Source organism: Periplaneta americana, chromosome 8 (genome assembly GCF_040183065.1).
Source record: "Periplaneta americana isolate PAMFEO1 chromosome 8, P.americana_PAMFEO1_priV1, whole genome shotgun sequence".
Lineage (NCBI taxonomy): Eukaryota > Metazoa > Arthropoda > Insecta > Blattodea > Blattidae > Periplaneta > Periplaneta americana.
The window spans coordinates 32,982,806-33,004,163 of record NC_091124.1 but is presented as its reverse complement, the minus strand read 5'-3'; the positions used below and the strand labels follow the sequence as shown (position 1 = coordinate 33,004,163).

General features: G+C 36.0%; 1 protein-coding gene across 1 annotated transcript in view; it reads left to right on the top strand.

Moving 5' to 3' along the window:
• Positions 1-21,358, top strand: part of LOC138704634 (ras-related protein Rab-32-like) — a 103,446-nt gene that overhangs the window by 69,099 nt on the left and 12,989 nt on the right. Inside the window, exons 3-4 of the mRNA XM_069832721.1 lie at positions 16,328-16,424; positions 20,091-20,147. Coding sequence (XP_069688822.1) covers positions 16,328-16,424; positions 20,091-20,147 — 154 coding nt within the window. The remainder of the gene's footprint in view (positions 1-16,327; positions 16,425-20,090; positions 20,148-21,358) is intronic.

The following is a 21,358-nucleotide window of genomic DNA, read 5'->3' as shown; positions in this document are numbered from 1 at the left end:
CCTAGATTTAACAAGGTCTCAAAATATTTAACAACATGAACTCGATATCTCGATTGTTCGATAAGTTATCAGTGTGGCACTTCTTATCAACGAAGTCTAATATTTGTTTAATAGCTCTGACCGTTGTATGAAGTTAAAGGTCGTTACTCAAATAGCGTAAGAATTTTCCAGCTCGATTTCACACATTAGTTTATCTGAGAATATTAACCTTGCGTTTCTTACAATATGCATGCAGGCTAATGCGAAAGACTGCATATAATCCTAGTATGATCCTAATCGTATTATTATTATTATTATTATTATTATTATTATCATCATTATCATTATCAATATTATTATTGCAGGTGATGAATCTGTAGACCCACACTGTAGATTTTAGTGTTAAAATTTGCGTATTTGCCACAATACCAAGCTGCCATATCCGTAACAACAGCAGTTTTGTTCAGCATGTCTTCAGTGCTAAATGTTCAGTGATACAGTGTAGTACATTAAGCTATTACGTATGGCTTTTCGAGAACCCGGAGGTTCATTGCCGCCCTCACATAAGCCCTATCCCGAGCAAGATTAATCCAGTCTCTACCATCATATCCCACCTTCCTCAAATCCATTTTAATATTATCCTCCCATCTACGTCTCGGCCTCTCCAAAGGTCTTTTCCCTCCGGTCTCCCAACTAACACTCTATTTGTATTTCTGGATTCACCCATACGTGCTATATGCCCTGCCAATCTAAACGTCTGGATTTAATGTTCCTAATTATGTCAGGTGAAGAATACAATGCGTGCAGTTCTGCGTTGTGTAACTTTCTCAATTCTTCTGTAACTTAATTCCTCTTAATCCAAAATATTTTCCTAAGCACCTTTTCTCAAATACCCTTAACCTATGTTCCTCTCTCAGAGTGAGAGTCCAAGTTTCACAACCATACAGAACAACCGGTAATATAACTGTTTTATAAATTCTAACTTTAAGATTTTTTGACAACAGAGTGGATGATAAAAGCTTCTCAACCGAATAATAACAGGCATTTCACATATTTACTCTGTGTTTAATTTCCTCCCGAATGTCATTTATATGGGCGAATCCAGAAATGCATATAGAGTGTTAGTTGGGAGACCGTAGGGAAAAAGACCTTTGGGGAGGCCGAGACATAGATGGGAGGATAATATTAAAATGGATTTGAGGGAGGTGGGATATGATGATAGAGACTGGATTAATCTTGCACAATATAGGGACCGATGGCGGGCTTATGTGAGGGCGGCAATGAACCTTCGGGTTCCTTAAAAGCCATTTGTAAGTAAGCATTATTATATTATGTTCTGTTCACCAGACATAATCATATACTTTGTCTTTTTGGGTTTTACTTCAAACTTATCTCTTTACTTGGTTCAAGTAAAATACATGAAAGTAAAAAAAGGGGGGATTTCAGAGCCCTACCTGCTTATGCGACTGGTTTCAGTTGTTTTCTCCCCCGCTATGTTCCATATTTGTAATGGGCCGCAGGGCCCCTCGCAGGAATACGTGAAGGTCGAGTCTGTATTAGCTAAGGACGTTTTAAGATAAGATCTCAGAACGATTATCTTAAAACGTCTTTGGTATTAGCCCACCGTGGAAGTGAGTTTAGTACAACCCGCACCATATTAGGTAAAAACATTTTTACGAGTGTTACCAGACAGATAAGGAGCCAGGTTATCAGACTTGACGTAGCGGTCTCGTCTCGCACATAGTTTGCATTCTTGGCCGTGTCACCGCGATAACCATTCAAGGACGTTCCACGTACGCTCTCACATGCTTATTAGCACGCTTGTATCGTGTGTACCAGGAACTGAACGCACGGAGCCTTGATTTGCTTACACTGCTACGAGCAGAATAGCAGCCTTGGCTGTATTAGCTGTTCTCAACAAAACTGAATCAGGGTCAGCTGTGCATTTCTACGGGACGTGATACAAAAATGTAGATTGAAGGTTTTCTATGGAAGGGAGGAACTGGATGTCTTAAACTCCAAAAGATTTTGCGTTTATAGCATGCTGTGTACAATTTGGCTTTCTTCTACATACACAATATGCCCTTCTTTGTTGGTTATTTGTTGAATGTAAATTGTACATGTATCCCTTATGGACCAAAATTGATCCATTTCTCTCACTTGCAATAATTTCTCCAATTTTTTCCATTTTTTAAAATAATATTAATTTTCAAAGGAGATGCACTATCACCTTTACTTTTTAACTTCGCTCTAGAATATGCTATTAGGAAAGTCCAGGATAACAAGGAGGGTTTGGAATTGAACGAGTTACATCAGCTGCTTGTTTATACGGATGACGTGAATATGTCAGGAGAAAATCCACAAACTATTACGGAAAACACGAGAATTTTACTTGAAAGTACAGAGATAGGTTTGGAAGTAAGTTTCCGGGGGGGGGGGGGACATGATTATGTCACGTGACCAGAATATAGTACGAAATGGAAATATGAATATTGGAAATTTATCGTTTGAAAAGGTGGAAAAATTCAAATATCTTGGAGCAACAATAACAAATATGAATGAAACTCGGGAGAAAATTAAACGCAGAATAAATATGGGAAATGCCTGTTATTATTCGGTTGACAAGTTTTTGCCATCTAGTCTGATTTAAAAAATACTATACTGAAAGTTAGAATTTATAAAACAGTTATATTACCGGTTGTTCTGTATGGTTGTGAAACTTGAACTCTCACTTTGAGAGAGGAACAGAGGTTAAGGGTATTCGAGAATAAGGTGCTTAGGAAAATATTTGGGATTAGGAAGGATGAAGTTACAAGAGAATGGAGGAAGTTACACAACGCAGTCTGCAAGCATTGTATTCTTCAGCTGACATAATTTATTAAGCATATTAAATCCAGAATTTGAGATTGGCAGGGCATGTAGCACGTATAGGCGAATCCAGAAATGCATATACAGTGTTAGTTGGAAGGCCGGAGGAAAAAATACCTTTGGGGAGGCGGAGACGTAGATGGGAGGATAATATTAAAATGGATTTGAGGGAAGTGGGATATGGCGGTAGGGACTGGATTAATCTTTCTCAGGATAGGGACCGATGGGTGGCTTATGTGAGGACGGCTGTGAACGTTCGGGGTCTCTAAGAGCCATTTGTAAATTATACGCTTATAAGAGAGAATAAAATGGAGAATTCGTTACCTTCGCAGTTGCTACCACCATTCTCGATGGTGTTATTATGCCACCAGCTGCCTCATAAGCCCGTTACAAGATAACCTGTATCTTAACTGCATTGAATAAGTAGCAGCAGTAAAAAAGAAATTAATTCTTTCATATGAACTTAATCTAAATTACTCTATTATATAAATATGACAAGTTACAGAGCACGAAAGATTGAATACCTATTGTTTTGTAAATATCTTGATATCATATGACCAATCAAAACATTTTATATAGTGTTTCAAGTGACCCTCAACTGAACCCCATAGGCTATCTTATCACGATTGCCCATTACAGCCATAGCGATCCTTCGTGTTACATCTTCAAGATCACAATGCACTCTCGTCTTCTCCCTTCACGAATGTAGGCCCCTTATCAGTTATTCTTTGTGTCAGGAATAATGAACGCTAGTTTACAATCAACAAATCCACCTTTATTATGACAACATCGTTTTTTTATTATTTATCAATATCAACAGGCAAATGCAGAAGTATTATACACTACAGTGTTGCCACTGTTCCCTAAGTGGAAAACTTTATGACTTAAAGGAAGCAAGGAATGTAGATGAAAGAAATAATACCACATACGGAAGTAATGGAAGTGGCAATATTTAATTTAAAAATACAGTGTTACTATAAATGATTTTTCCGATTACAAACTTGAAAAACTATCGTTAGCAGACACTTAGAAACATGATATTGGTATCAATGGAAAGAGAAACTCGAATATTTTTTGTTATCCATTTGGTTAAATCACATGTGCTACTCTTAAATCAGCAAAAATTATAAAACATGAAATTGGTATCAACGGAAACAGAAACTTCAACAATTTTTAATTTTTTTTTTCACTGGAAAACATGAAACAGGAAGAGAAACATTTGGTTCACAACCGTAAGTAAGTCACATGTGCTCAATGTGAGCTCCTTGTGTCACACGATAAACATCAAGTCTGTAGTCAATTTCCTGCCATACACGTTGTAGCATTGGACCATCCACCAGTGCAATGGCCTCTGTGATGCGGACACGAAGATCCTCAATGGTAGGTGATAATGATGGCTGATACACTTGTTGTTTTATAAAACCCCACAGAAAAAAAAAATCACAAGGAGTGAGGTCGGGGGAACGTGGAGGCCAATGCAAACATCCTAAATCTTCACGGCCATCACGTCCAATCCATCTCCTTGGAAGTCGTTTATTCAGTTCGTTTCTGACATCTAAGTGGTAATGGGGTGATGCCCCATTCTGCTGAAAAATGAGGCGGTATGGATGGAACTTCAAACGTTTCCGTAAAATCTTCCACACGGTTTGTTGGGGGATGTTTAACTCTCTACTGGCTTTTACGGTGGATTTCTGTGGACTTCGTGTGAAACTCTCTCTCACACGCTCCACATTTACCTCACTTACTGATGGACGACCGGTTGACTTCCGCTTACAGATGCATCCCCTCGTTTTGAAGTCAGCGTACCACTTACGGATACTGGGCCCACTGGGTGGATCAACACCCAGTTTTCTTCTAAAATTGCATTTTACAGTGACAACAGACTGGGACATGTGAAAATCTAGCACACAAAATGCCCCCGTGTCTTCGTTTGCAGCCATTTTTCTGTTATATCGTCTTCTAGCAATGAAATTAATAAATATGCGACAGGTTCACCAACATAACATAAAATATGTGAGTTTCTCTTTCCACTGATACCAATATCATATTTCTAAGTGTCTGCTAGCGATAGTTTGTAATCGGAAAGATCATTTATAGTAACGCTGTACAGAAGAAGCATAATTCCACTCACTTCCACAACACGTAACATTTCGATTCTCAAAACTATTGGACTTGTCAAAAAAACTCTTCTTCTTCCTCGTCCTATCACGTATTCAGCCTGGTGGCTTGTTGCGGTGTCACTTCATCGTTTCAGCGGACAGCCCAAAGATCTTGTTCCTAATGGGTGGTAATTCCCACCATAATCTGAACACACGCTCTCGTCATGAAACAATACTAACAATACCATCCCATCGCACCTCCTCATACTCATCTTCTTTCACAATAGCCCTGCCAAGACTCTGGAATTCGCTACCTGCTAGCATCAGGGACTGTCGAAATAAAATTGAATTCAAACGAAAACTTACTAGGCTCTTGGTCAGTAATTGATTACTTGTAAATAGTTTCTTTAATCTATCACAAAATATTTCAATATTCAGTAATTTCATCACTATACAATTTTGTTATTCTAGATTTAATTTGTAATTCAGTAAATATAAAATATTCTTTGTTTCTCTATGATAAATTATCTAGCTTTAATTATTCAGGTAATCTTTTCGTACTTTGATTTTATTGTAATTGTAAATTTAATACTAATTGTAATATTATTTGTAATTGTAATTGTAAACTTAATACTAACTTAATTGTAATTTTATTGTTGATATTGTAGTTGGAATCTCCTGGTAGAGGGGCAGAGAAGGCCTGACGGCCTTATCTCTACCAGGTTAAATAAATAAATACTACTACTACTAATTCAGTGCTTGGCGTGGTATCCTTGTTCTAGGCATCTTCAGTATATGAGATTTCCATTTCTGTCTGTAATTTTGAATTTTCTCTAAAATTAGGTCAATATTTAATTTTTTCAAAATATCCTAATTTTTCTTCTTGTCTAATCTAGTATAGCCAGCAGTTCTTAAAAACTTCATTTCATTGGCAGTGATTCGGTGTTCATCACATTTACGTATGGTCCAAGCTTCACTTCCATACATGAGAACAGGTCTCGCCAGTGTTTTATAGGCTTTAATTCTTGTGTGTTTTTTGACTGGAGAAAGTTTGAAAATGTTATTAATGGTATTCATTGCATAGTTAAAGTAATTCAGTTTTGTTGAAATATCTTTCTCTTGTTCATAGCTCAAATGGCAACCCAAATATTTGAAACATGAGACCTGTTCTACAGGTTTATTATAAAGGAAAATTTTAGTGCGGAGATGATTTTTTCCAATGAATCTCATTACTTTAATTTTGTTAATTGAAATTTTCATCCCGTATTCCTCAGAAATTAGTTGTAATTGGAAAACAGAACGTTGGAGACTAACTTCAGAATCTGCTAATAATATTACATCATCTGCAAACAGTAATATATCTAACTTTAAATTTCTATTGATGTTCAAATTACCACATTTTGTTTTTTTTTTCAGTTTCTAATCATATCAAAATCTAATCTAATCAAAAAACTTAACTGACAAAACTTGTTTGCATTGACTTCTTCTATTACCTCTGTGAATTAGTGTAACAGGTTCCCTTCCACCCTGTAAATGCTGTACCGTTGGAGAGTAAATCATTATTTCACGTTATTTTTACAAAGTTTGGATAACAAATTAGAATTCTGTTTAATTTTTCTCTTTTTCAGTGAATGCCCTTTAATCAGAAAAAAACGTTTAGCGTCTTATCTATTACAAGAGTTTCGTGATCGGAAAGTTTTAACACATTCAATATTTTCTTAATTATCTTGTGTGCATCTTAAAGTAACGTACATAACACTAATTAACAATTAAAATTAATTAGTGATTATGAAATCGTGAAATATTACAGAATAACGTACTGGTAAACAGATTTATTACACTCTGACTGGCTATCGTGTCTCTGGTGGAAAGTTGTTATCCATATCAGGTTTGCAGGACGTACCGAATTCAGTCTGAATCTCGTATTATGTTGGTGTACAGTACCGTACAAACTTGTTGTTAATGCTGTTGTAGTGCTTTACTCAATACGCAGGACCGGCCTAAGGCGAACATTTTTACCGTGGAACGTTTTTCTGCGTACAGTACGATTATTTAGTCCTGACAGTCGCCAGCGACGTGCGCCTAAGTCAGGCGAGTCCATTTTGTTACGCCAAGGGGTGTTTGGGTTATTTACTCGCTTGCCTTCGGAGCGATCGGATGTCATGCGTGCGGTAGAGAGGTATGTTTCCAGTACAGTTAAGCTGTACTGCATTCCTTTACCGACAATTCGCCCTTATCTCTACTCCGGAACTCTCCCCACTACTCCTGTTACTTCCCCTCTTTCACGTCGCTGATAGCTATGAGGACTAAACAATCGGTCGGTAGTACTCGAAAAAAGTTGTACAATTCCCAGCATTGTCCCTTATGGGAGTTGCGTTGATTGCCACCCGCAATGCATTCATTAGTTAAAGAACTTCATTTGTTCATTGATGGCTAACTTTATGTTTCTGTTACAACATTGATCAAATGGATTAAGCAACCTATACTTATTATGTTAGCGGATTCATTCTCACGTGTTTTTATATTATATTCATCCGTGGCGGAGTGGTTAGTCTCTCTGCCTTCCACCATGGCGACCCGGGTTCGATCTCCGCCTGAATCACGAAGGGATTTATGGTGGACAAAGCGGGCGCGAGGAGTTTTTCGGAGTTCTCCCGTTTCCCCTCACCATTATCATCATTCCACCATACTCCACAATCCCCTCACTCTGCGAGATCCAGAGCCAGGCCTCCAGAACAAATAAAAAATGACTGAAAAGTTGTACACATTCAGTCTTACTAATAAACCGTGTATAGTTTTTATACTAGACTTATGCAGAGTTGAGACAGAAAACTTTACTAATAAACCATGCAGAAGCGATGGACGTATAAACAGCCTGTAACTATACAATGGGAATTGCTTTGTAGTAGTTGTATACACGAAACCCCTTGTTTAAGCGTTGTATATAGAGAAAAAATGGCCGCCCCTCTAACAGCTGTTCGTATCGACTGTCATTTTATGATGATGGTTGCCTTGTAACCACAGAAGAACAAACCAAAGAGCACAGAATACTTAGAATAATGTTACTGTAGCTTGTACTCTTTGACCAAAATATAGTATGGTAATCGATTAGAGCCAGTTGTACTATCGATACTTAACACGTCACACTAGAGCGCAATAGAGAACCTCAGATATTCTATTATCTTTCGTAACAAAGTAATGACGAAACTATGACGTAGCTGTGTAACAGTTGTACTGTTATACACGACGTATGTAGTGATTATTAGTAAGGAATTTACACACGACGTATAAATGAGCTACTCATTGTATAAGTATAAGACAGTTAAACGTCTGTATATAGAGTTTTTATTAGTAAGACCGATTGTGTTTAATAAAGACTATTATTTATTTTTATATTTTGAGACTTCCTGAAAGAAACCACTCAACCAATTAGGAAGTCTTCTCTTTATAAAGGCAATGCTAACAATAGCGATAGCCATTGGCATAGCTCAGTCGGCTAAGGCGCGGATTCGATTCCCCCTTTGGCTGATTACCTGATTGGGTTTTTTTCCGAGGCTTTCCCTAACCGTAAGGCGATTGTTGATAATTTATGGCGTATCCTCGGTCTCATCGCGCCAAATACTATCTCGCTATCACCAATTCCGTTGACGCTAAATAACTTAGCAATTTATATAGCGTCGTTAAATAATCAGTAAAAATAATAACGATGACGTAGGCCTATCAGTTAATAAATGAATCGTGCATTTTGGTTCTCCTTTATTTCAGTGATTAATTTCTTTGTACAAGGGAGCCGTGTTATAAACAGTTGCTGTAGATCTGTGATTTCAGTATCAGATGGACTTGAACAAATCTCGTCCATATAACTCCACCAAGCACAAAATGTTTCTCTGAATCCCTGTAACTTTTTAAACCTTAAACGTTTATTATGCGTTTAACATTCGAGAAATCTGGTCACAATTTCTGTTAATAATATGACGTCATTAAAACAGTATGCCTTGGATAACAGAACTTACGATATGTTTAAACAAAGTAGTTACGAATTCAGCCTGTCATGACAAAACTTAAAGGGGAAACACATGAATATGGCGTCATAATGAATTCATTATTATTTGTACACAAATGGGTGTGATTAATAAATGCGGGGAGTATAAAGACAGAAATAGTTAATTTAACATGTAGTCTAATCCTAAAGTACTTAACTGTAGCATCAGTTTCCAAATAAATCCAAGTCTCTGCAATGACATATTATTCATTACAATTTCAAACAACTCATCGGCGTCATATTGATGTGTGAATCGTTTCGACTATCAATTGCATTGTTGTCTAGAGACTAGGCCTCATGGAATGAGGAAGCTATTATGAAGTAGTTAACGAGAAGGCTCCGCCTTGTTGAATTTAAATGCGGGGAGTATAAAGACAGAAATGAAAAGAAATATCAAACTTTTATTTAAAATCCCAAACATTCTTACAACCCCAACCATGCTCACAACAATCACGAACGTATAACGTTTCATGCATTTATAGGAATTCGGTTAATCTCCTGTCACTTTTTTCGCAAAACGTGCAACAAACCTACTAGAGTTTAACACCTTTGTCCTTTAATTGATAACAGTGTTTGGGAAAAGCAATATGCCTACCGGTAACATACGGGGCAGAGGGATGGGCACTTGTTGAACGTCAGAAGTGTAAGATACAAGCGACGGAGATGGAGGGAATAAGAAGATTGGAAAGGAGAAGGAATGAGGATGTGAGGCAAATGATGGAGATGGAAGAGTCGGTAATTGAAAGAATCGAAAAACGAACTCTTCAATGGTATGGCCACGTAAAAAGGATGAAAGAAGGAAGATGGCCGAAGATTATTCTGGAATGGTCACCTCGGGGAAGGAGGAAGCGTGCGAGACCAAGAAAAACATGGAAAGCCGGTGTCATGCAAATGATGAAGGACCGACATATGCAGGAGGAGGATTGGCGGGATCGAGAAGGATGGCGGAAGGGAATTCAGGGCAACCGCTGAAGAGTGGAAGAGCCCACAAAAGAAAAGAAAAGAATATGCCTACCGGTAATAAATTTTCAGACCTTGTACAACTATACCTGGAAAGTATGACTTTGTGGTGGCGGAACAGAAAAGGAGGATTCACTCAAAAGAAATTCATGATAATTTTCTGGGAAAGCCCATTTCAAATTGAGCTTATGAATAAAACATCTTGCAAATAAGTACACTGCAGAAAAATTAACGTATGGCTACTCTCGAGTGAGAAAAGTAGTAAAACGCAGCAGGACGGTTGGCCTTGGCAACGCAGTTCTGCTATCAGCATGGCCGTCTTAATCAGTCCATATGGTCAAGTTCATTACTTTGCGTATGCTGAATTCTATGCATGGACGAACGGGAAAAAGTGCGATATTACCGGAACTGTCTGGTCTTCGTCTTAGCCTTTGAAATACTGTTTGCCTTTTCACAAACAGTTTTCTAATTAATTATTTTGTTATTCATACCGTTAAAATGTGTCTCAGTGAAACATACAGCAGAGTCCGTATAGGTCAGTTTCTATCTGATCCTTTTCCAATTCACTGCGGGCTAAAGCAGGGAGATGCACTATCACCTTTACTTTTTAACTTCGCTTTAGAATATGCAATTAGGAAAGTTCAGGATAACAGGCAGGGTTTGGAATTGAACGGGCTACATCAGCTTCTTGTCTATGCAGATGACGTGAATATGTTAGGAGAAAATACACAAACGGTTAGGGAAAACACGGAAATTTTACTTGAAGCAAGTAAAGCGATCGGTTTGGAAGTAAATCCCGAAAAGACAAAATATATGATTATGTCTCGTGACGGGAATATTGTACGAAATGGAAATATAAATATTGGAGATTTATCCTTCGAAGAGGTGGAAAAATTCAAATATCTTGGAGCAACAGTAACAAATGTAAATGACACTCGGGAGGAAATTAAACGCAGAATAAATATGGGAAATGCCTGTTATTATTCGGTTGAGAAGCTCTTATCATCCAGTCTGCTGTCCAAAAATCTGAAAGTTAGAATTTATAAAACAGTTATATTACCGGTTGTTCTATATGGCTGTGAAACTTGGACTCTCACTCTGAGAGAGGAACATAGGTTAAGGGTGTTTGAGAATAAGGTGCTTAGGAAAATATTTGGGGCTAAGCGGGATGACGTTACAGGAGAATGGAGAAAGTTACACAACACAGAACTGCACGCATTGTATTCTTCACCTGACATAATTAGGAACTTGAAATCCAGACGTTTGAGATGGGCAGGGCATGTAGCACGTATGGGCGAATCCAGAAATGCATATAGAGTGTTAGTTGGGAGACCGGAGGGAAAAAGACCTTTAGGGAGGCCGAGACGTAGATGGGAGGATAATATTAAAATGGATTTGAGGGAGGTGGGGTATGATGATAGAGACTGGATTAATCTTGCACAGGATAGGGACCGCTGGCGGGCTTATGTGAGGGCGGCAATGAACCTTCGGGTTCCTTAAAAGCCATTTGTAAGTAAGTAAGTAAGTAAGTTATTCATACCGAGGTTCAAAACTTACCAGTCTAAATGACTATTCATTTCAATTAAATTTAATTTAAACAAGTTCAATTTACAATTTAGTCATTGAGGGGGAAGTTTAAAACCAGTGTTAATTGCATTTTAGGTTTTACCCCCACACCCCTCCTGAAATTATTTTAAATAGCACCCCTATACGAAGTGGATCAAAAGTCGCTTTCCTCAATATTCGTTCTTGGGTTTCATACTTGTACACATATACAGATGGCATAACTTGAACAAACGAATAGCTGGTGTAATAAGTGGTGGGTTGACAACCATGTTCATGTGTCAACTGTTTTTCCGATGTCATGTCTTGAAAACAGTCCTCATTTTGTCGATTTGCAGTTGATGCAACAGGATGGAGCACCACCTCATTTTAGTGTAAGAGTAAGGGACTTCTTGAACCAGCAATTCCATGAATGGATTGGCCGCCTATTTCTCTATCTACCGTGACTAGAATAGAAGCGAAATTCAGAGAACAATAATCATAATCATTTATTGCATCCACTGATCATATGCATGATATGGGACGTGTCATATTTACAAACTAATAATTAATTACATAATATACATAAAAGTAATAACTATAATTAAATGCAACACAAATACAAATATACAAAACTTGGAACTTGATTGAAGAAAACTACAGGTCAGTCGATTTCGGCTATAAGTCCAGTTTGCAGTATGTCTTGAAGTCAGGAGTCAATTTCAACCATCGCATCCTTTATGAGAAGACATCCTTCTCGAAGTCAGAATCTGGAAAAGAGGAAGTAAAATTTTTTGAAGTAAGGCGTTCTTTTTCTATTCAGTTATGACAATTTTCAATAAATTCATTCATACTGTAAAAGCAGTTTTTGATTAAAATTTTATAAAGAGCTTTCTTAAATTTCTGATGTGCAGATATTTCTTTAAGATAATTTGGTAGGCTATTATACATAAGAAGACCGGCATGAATGAAACTGTTTTATATAGAGTTGTGTTAAAACTTTCAATAAATATTATCTTTATTTCTTGTATTGTACATGAACTGCAACCTTCTATCAAAATCTTTTATTAACTTCTGCAAGGGATATACTGCAACCTTCTATCAAAATCTTTTATTAACTTCTGCAAGGGATAGACTTTATAAGGGTGGTATTTACATTCTGCAGACAGTTCCTTTCGAGATGCAATGTTGATTCAATTTTAAAGAGAACGCTTCTGTATATTATGTAATACTAGTGGCTTGTGCAGAAACTAAGTTCGTTAGACGTTCAAATAAAAATGTTTCAGATTTATTTTCAATGAAGAATACTTGTCTTTTTAATAGTTATTTGCTTCCATAATAATAAAAACATACTTCCTCTGAATGGATTTTTTTAGGCCAAATACTTTCTCTTGAACCTATCCAACTTCAGTTTTTGAGTTTCAACGCGAAAACGCAAGTATCAATGTCAGGATGATAGCAGTAGCTATTTCAGGTCATTGTGGATTGTAGGCGAAAGTTAAAAAAAATGTCAGGTTTGCTAAGCTTTCGAACAATAGCATTTTCGTATAGCTGCTGCATGTAGAACTTGAAATATAGAGCGTAAAATCATTTTATCCTACTAAGAGATCTTGCTGAAATGATCTGGAGACTACAAAATTTTCTAGGCCTCTTATTTTATCAGTAAGTAATACCTTTTTATCTTTCCTTAGGAACTGTAATTTTTGCGCTCTCTCGAGCCAATACTGAAGACAGTGACACATATCAATATCTACACTACACCGCCATTAAGTATATATATATATATATATTTTTTTTTTTTTTGGGGGGGGTTATTTTACGACGCTGTATCAACATCTACGTTATTTAGCGTCTGAATGATATGAAGGTGATAATGCCGGTGAAATGATTCTGGGGTCCAGCACCGAAAGCTACCCAGCATTTGCTCGTATTGGGTTGAGGGAAAACCCCGGAAAAAAACCTCAACCAGGTAACTTGCCCCGACCGGGATTCGAACCCGGGCCACCCGGTTTCGCGGCCAGACGCGCTGACCGTTACTCCACAGGTGTGGACATTAAGTATATGAAAAAGACCCAACCCCACTGGGCTAATAAGTATAAAAATATTTGATTTTTAATAACAATATTATTATCTTAAGTTTTGTAGTTATATATAGCAGCCATTCAGTAAATTATAGAAATGAAGATCTAAATTAAGATATTCTCTACATTTACTTACATAACCTCAAAACGTTTCACTTTCATGTCATCAATATAGCATCAATATTATGTACAATTAATGAAAAATAGACGCATCATGATATTAACTATAATAATATTTAATTTCTAATGATAATAATATCATCAAACCACCTCAAGTTTCGTAGATTTGAATATCCAATACACAGCTGTACGCAGAAAATTATTTTACACTACAGAATCAGTTTTTAATAACAAATTGAATTGAGCTCTAAATATGTCGGCAATTCTGCAGGTCATGGCCTTCGTGTAATAGCCTATTGTCTATTGTAGTGTGTGTGTTTTGTTCTGAAATTCAATCAAGTCGACCGTGATTTAATAAAATAGTTCTCAAAACTGACAACAGATGGATTTTGGAAAATAGGAAAATTATGTAGGAAAATTGACATTTCACTGAAAACTACTACTTTTCCGAAAAACTTTGGATGCCAGGCATGAAAATGAGGGGTCACTCATTAAAATCCGTTCAGCCGTTTTCCCGTAATTTCCATTACCAGTTCAAATTATATATATAGATTTTACATTTATGTTCTGTTGTTTGATGTAACAGATAGTCTACGGTATGAGGTAATTTTGTGTTTGGAACAGTTCAGCTTATAAAGTATGTAAGGGTAGTTAAACTGCAGCCTATGGGTGTGTAACCAGCCGGAGTGCAGACGTCACGTGTTTACGGACAGGCTGTTTATGTAACCGAAGCTGTGTCACTCAATACGCAGAGAGACGTGTATCCATGGAACCGGAGTAGCAAGTTAAACGGTAGCCAAGTAGCAATGAGAAGCTGTACTGTAAGCATTTGCATAGAAATTGAAGAATTGAGCAGGGAAAGGAAAATGGAAGGGAAAAATAACTAAAGAAAATGAGGAGAGGAGATAAAAAAGAAAGAGAAACAGAAGAGAAGATGTGATGAAAATAAAGACGAAAAAGGAGTAAAGAAAGAAGATAAAAATAATGAAAATAGAGAGAGGGGAAAATAAAAAGGAAGGTGAGAAATGGGAGGTAAAGAAAAATGAGAAAGAATAAAGAAAAAAATAGATGAGAAAAGGAGGTAGAGAAAATGGGAAACAGAAATGAAAATAAAGAGAAATATGACTGTGAAAAAGAAGGTAAAGAAAATGAGAAAATATAATGAAAAGAAATATGAAAAAAGGAAGTAAAATGAGAAATATAAATGAAAATAAGGAACAAAAAGAATGAAAAAGGTATGAGAAAAAAGGGGTAAAGAAATTGAGAAAATATAATGAAAATAAATACGAGAAAAGGGAAGTAAAATGTGAAGCAGAAATGAAAAAAGAGCAAAAAGAATGAAAAGAAATATGAGAAAAAGAAGGTAAAGAAAATGAGAAAATTTAATGAAAAGAAATACGAGAAAAAGGAAGTAAAAATGTGGAATAGAAATGAAAATAAAGTGCAAAATGAATTAAAAGAAATATGAAAAAAAGGAAGTAAAATGAGAAATATAAATGAAAACAAGGAGCAAAAAGAATGAAAAAGACATGAGAAAAAAGAAAGTGAGAAAATATAATGAAAATAAATACGAGAAAAAGGAAGTAAAATGTGAAGTAGAAATGAAAAAAGAGCAAAAAAAAATGAAAAAAGATATGAGAAAAAAGGGGTAAAGAAATTGAGAAAATATAATGAAAAGAAATACGAGAAAAAGGAAGTAAAATTTGGAAATAGAATTGAAAATAAAGAGCAGGAAGAGTGGAAAGAAATATGAGAGAAAGGAGGTGAAGAAAGTGAGAAAATATAATGAAAAGAGAGAAAAAGGAAAAAATGAGAAATAGAAATAAAAATAAAGAGCAGAAAGAATGGAAAGAAATATGACAAAAGAAGGTAATAAATAAAAAAGGGTAAAGAAAAAATAAAAAATAATGAAAAGTGAGAAAAAAGGTAAAAATAACAGATAAAATGAAAAGAAAAGAAAAAATAATTAAAACAAATATGAGAAAAAGGATATAAAATGAGAGAAAAGTCAATAAAAATAAGAAAAAGGAAAGATAAATAGATAAGAAAAAGAATAAAAGAAAAGAAAGTTAAAGAAAGATGAAAATAATGGCACAGAAAGAAAAATGAAATGGAATATAACATAAAGAGAAGCTAATGAAAGACTAGAAAAAGAAGAGAACAATGTGGGAAAGAAATAAAAATGGCGGAAGGCGCTGCCTGCTTCGAAATCTTTATACTCAGCAAAGCTTAAAGTAGCCATCTGACGTGGGTGGTAATGCGCCTAGCATATCTGACTGACCAGCGCCAGCTTCAGGATAACATGAAAATAGGCCTATATGCAGTTTTATTAATGCGTGACAGTAATTTTCTTCCTTCGTATTTTCCCCCTTTTACTTTCTATCATCTTAGATCACATATTAGACATGTAGACCTACACTTCGTGGGTCTCTCAGATGGTGTGGTTAGCACGGCACAGGGCCACCGCAGAGACAGCACCGGGCAGCACATAACAAGAGACAAGTACCCAGTCTTTTACACGGAAAATAAATCTAATTGCCCATGTCGGAATTCGAAATAAGATTCCGCTAGATGGGAAGCGCGTACGCTGTTCACTAAATCAAGGAACTGATATTTTGCATTTTGTATTGTTTCAGGTCAGTTTTCGTCGAACTACAAGATAACAATCGGAGCTGACTTCTCGATCAAGTCTCTGCAGTGGGATGACTACACCAAGATCAACCTGCAGCTGTGGTGAGCACAAATTGTGATTACTGCATTAGTAATGGTGACAAAATCATAAGGAGAAGTATGAAGGGAAAAAGTAGTGACGTAAAATGCTGGCAAGTCGACTATTTATTTTCTCGTTATACCAAATATAAAGACTTTGTGATGCTACAAAACTCATGTCTTTCGAGATTTTCTCAGAAATGTCCATTTTGCAGCATGCTTGTCGTAGAATTTTAACTTGAAATATTAATGCTCGAGGGTTAAATGGAGAAAACGTTACGAAAGTTTCAACATCTGACGTCACTTGCTTAGCAACGACGAGTTACGTTACACTATTGCTTAGCAACGGCAACGAGGTACCCGTACGTCACACTATGTATAACAATTGGACGAGTCCATTTAGACAAGACAAATAGGGCAACAGTAAATAGAATAGTTCTTTTAGTGGATATTTTATGCATTGATAATAGTTATTTATGGTACTTGTGAGGTAAGTGCATCTTTATCGCATGAGTGGAAAGATTTAAGCACGAGGCGTCAGCAGAGTGCTTAAATTACACGAGTGCAATAAAGATCACGCTCACAAGTACAATACGTAATTTTATCCATGACCATAACGAAAAATTATGTTTTATAAAAGAAAATATGTTTAAAATAAGTCCTCATGTAATCACATACCATGGCATGGATTTTAGAATCAATACGTGTACTAGGTAGGTCATGATGTGGGAGGCCATGATTAGTAAAGAATGGTATTTAAGGCGTTGGATAAATAACAAATTATAATTAATTACATAATTTTAATATTTTTTTTTCATTTTAAACGTGTATTTTCGTCTTTTTGAAGTTTCAGGGATTATTTAGAAGTGTTCACGGGACTATTGTGATTAAAATAATTTCACATTTTACTTCTATGAAGTTAAGAGGAATATTAAAACTTAATTAATCATCGTGTCTGTTTAGCTCAGTTGGCTAACGCGTGTTGTTTTAAAATCCTATAAACCCAACTTCGCAGGTTCAAGTCTCCTCGCATCCCAAAAGGTAAATTATTACAAAATTTTAAAAAGATGCATATTAGATATGGATGTAATGTACAAATTACGACGTAGCAGATAGAGAAAAGAGAAGGAGATTGAGTGTATGTATATTTAAGAATTGGTAATAAAGAAGTAGAGGTAGTGACATCTAGTAACTAATATATTAACTTCTTGAGTAATAGTTGAATGGAAAAGTATACGTGTATAGTACCCGGGTACTAGGAAAATACTAATGAACTGTGAGATAAAGTTCAAACTGTGAGGTAAAGTCTTTATCTCACTAGTGAAATAAAGTAATGTTGAATAAAAGCCTACTTTACAAACGCAAAAGTATTTAGTAAAGGCATGCTTTTCGTTATGGTCATGGATAAAATAAATTAACCTCTAAAATGAACGAACCCATCATACATGCCATGATGATAGTCGCGTTGCAACGTGGTAGCCGAACACAGTAATTTTATTGTAAATAATTTACAGATAGGCCGTATATGGTATATATTCAGCAAATAAATAAAGGAAAGAATAATCATTAATACCGCATGTCCAATTTTGAATGGGAGTTTTACGACGTCGTAGGTTTGTTTGCCGAGTCTAAAGACAGTCGATTTGCATTCATTTAATAACGTGTGTACTTTCGAATGTATTTCTAAATTATTATTGTTAGGCTATATCCGTTTTTAAAAACATGCATTATTTTGTTACGTGAACAAGAACATTTGAATTCTTTGTTCGGCAAGAAAAGGCACATAAGTCAAAAAAGTAGATTTTTCTGTTGTACCTAATCGCAGAAGTCAAGTATTTTTTCTAATTTTTTAAATAATAAAATTTCTTGTATTTTAAATTGAAAAGGGTCTTATTTTAACCAACATGCATGATTTTCATTATTATACTTACATTCAGTTAAGAGTAAATTTAAAAAAAAAGTCTCTCCTGAAAAATTAATTTTTTTTTTACTTATGTGCCTTTTCCAGCCGACCAAAGAATTTACCTGTTTATAATTTTATTATTCTGAGAAATATGTTGGAGTTGCTGGAATTGTGGCAATTGGTCACAAATTAATTCACGCGATGATTAACATTATGACGATTACAGTAGTTCTCCATTAAAACTCCTGTGCGGAAGTAAGTTTGCAGAATAAATTTGCCATTGTTTCTTGTAACATATATTTTGACCTTAAGAAATATTAAATAAGAATGGAATGAAGTTTGATTTTAATAATAACATGGTTGACATTTATGTAATGTGCTTAATATACTTACTTACTGGCTTTTAAGGAACCCGGAGGTTCATTGCCGCCCTCACATAAGCCCGCCATTGGTCCCTATCCTGAGCAAGATTAATCCAGTCTCTACCATCATATCCCACCTCCCTCAAATCCATTTTAATAGTATCTTCCCATCTACGTCTCGGCCTCCCCAAAGGTCTTTTTCCCTCCGTGCTTAGTTTCCTCGTCCTTTAATTTCAGAATATTGAATCTACTAATATTAGCTTGTTCCTCTACTCGCTTGGCTACTGATAGTCTTTCTCTTAATTCTCCAATTACCAAATAATGATCAGAATTACAGTCTGCCCCCCTGAAAGTTCGAATGTCTACCATACTAGTGTGCTTTCTTTTATCTATCAAGGTGTGATCTATCTGGTTATGTGTCATTCCGTCTGGAGACGTCCACGTATATTTATGTATATCCTTATGGGGGAATGTTGTACTCTTGACAATTAAATTTTTTGATGTGGCAAAGTTGACTTACCTAACTCCATTGTCATTACTACTTACGTGTAGGCTCTCTTTTCCAATTGTTGGTTTAAAAATATCCTCCCGTCCTACTTTAGCATTGAATCCCCCAATAAAACTTTCATGTGATATCTAGGTAACTGATCAAAAGTCTGTTCCAATTCCTCATAGAAGCTATCCTTTATATGGTCGTATTTCTCTTCTGTAGGGGCGTGAGCATTTATAACTACGATATCGCACCATCTACCCTTAAGTACTAAATACGATAACCTGTCACTGATAAATTCGACCTTTTTTACTGCTGATTTTATTCTTTTATGTACAAAGAATACTGTTCCTAATTGGTGATTATCGTTTCCTTCCCCATAATACAGTAAGTAATCGCCTATTTGTGATATGCCATTCCCATCTAACCTAACCTCTTGTACTCCCACGAAGTCAATTCTATATCTAGCTAGTTCTTTTGCTACTAATGTTACCCCTCCTATTCTACAAAGACTAGTTACGTTCCATTTACCAAATCTTATAACACGTGCTTAATATACGGCAACATTAATTTGTTGACAAAACAAAAGAATAGTAACATACCTAATGTCAACAACAAACATGACCTACATCATGTATCTATGCCTTCACGATTAAACAAGCTCCGTAATGACCTCATAGATATAAAAAAAAGTAAGTGCCATTAGCTCCCATCCAAAATTGAACACGGGGTACTGCAATACACAGATTTCATTAAATTTATTTCACTCTCAATTATATTAACAATCATTATAGTAATAAGAACCAATTGCATAAAAATCTAATATGGTATGAATCCACTATCACTTTTTTTAGCGTCTGTAAATTCAAACTCTTGACTATAGAAGCTTTTTATTTTTTGTTGAGTAATGAATAATTGGCCATATTTGTTTACAGGGATATCGCGGGGCACGAGCGGTTCGGGTACATGACCAGGGTCTACTACAAATACGCGTAAGTACCACACAGCTTCCTCGTACTTTTTTTGTATTGAAACGTTCAGAAACAGGCGCATCGGCCTTCCATACCAGAAATCTCAGTTGGCATTCAGACTGACCTAAATGTAATATATAAAATATCGATATTGCAATAGTTTTTTTTTTTCTGGGCAGTCCGTTTTTCATTTAGATTTCCTAGTACCCGGTACTCGTTACATAGATCGTTTTTATGTTTAACATATTTAGTATAACTTGTTGCTTGTGAGCCATCCCAAACCCCGACGTCCACCTCTAAGAGCGCCAGTCCTTATATACACAACAGTCAAGGCCTTCTGACAAATAAAAGCAATTGACAATAGATATCTCAGTCGTGACAACCTCATAAAATATCCTATCAATTGAATAATCGATCTTGCTACGTACAACATAATTATATTATTATATTATTACCCATTTCAGCGAGTACTGACGACCACTGCAAAATATGACAATTTGGTCCAGGGAGCATTCTCTTTTGGCACAAGGGTGATTTATGTAACATGTTTCTAATTTAGCCTTTTAAATACCGGTACATTCTTTAATAAATCACTGAAAAAGAAATGTGAATATAGGAAATGGAGTGAGTACGAAATTATTATTATTTTTTGGCGCATCATTTTTACGTAAATAACGACAAATAAAAAGGGATTATTGCCAAGTACGTACACTGCGTTTGTCAAATGCGCATCACCATGCTTTCCAAAAGGTACTTTTCAGTGCCCGACACCCCAACTTATATTTTATGATGTGTTCTTTCTTACTTTAGGGGGCTCCGCCCCCTAAAACCCCTCTTGGGGACTTGACCCCCAAACCTTCATGCAATTAATTTATAGTAATTAACCGGTCCATTACATTTGAGTTGAAGGTAGGAGTTACATTTTATAATGTGTTCTTTCTTGTTTTAGGGGGCTCCGCCCCCTAAAAACCCCTGTTGGGGACATAGTGCCCAAACCCTCATACAGTTAATTTATAGTAGCCTAATAAACCGGTCCATCGCCTTTGGGTTGAAGGTACGAGTCATATTTTATGATGTGTTCTTTCTTGCTTTAGGGGGCTCCGCCCTCTAAAACCCCTGTTGGGGACTTGGCCCCCAAACCTTAGTGCAATTAATTTATAATAATTAACCGGTCCATCACCTTTGGGCTGAAGGTACGACTTATATTGTATAATGTGTTCTTTCTTGCTTTA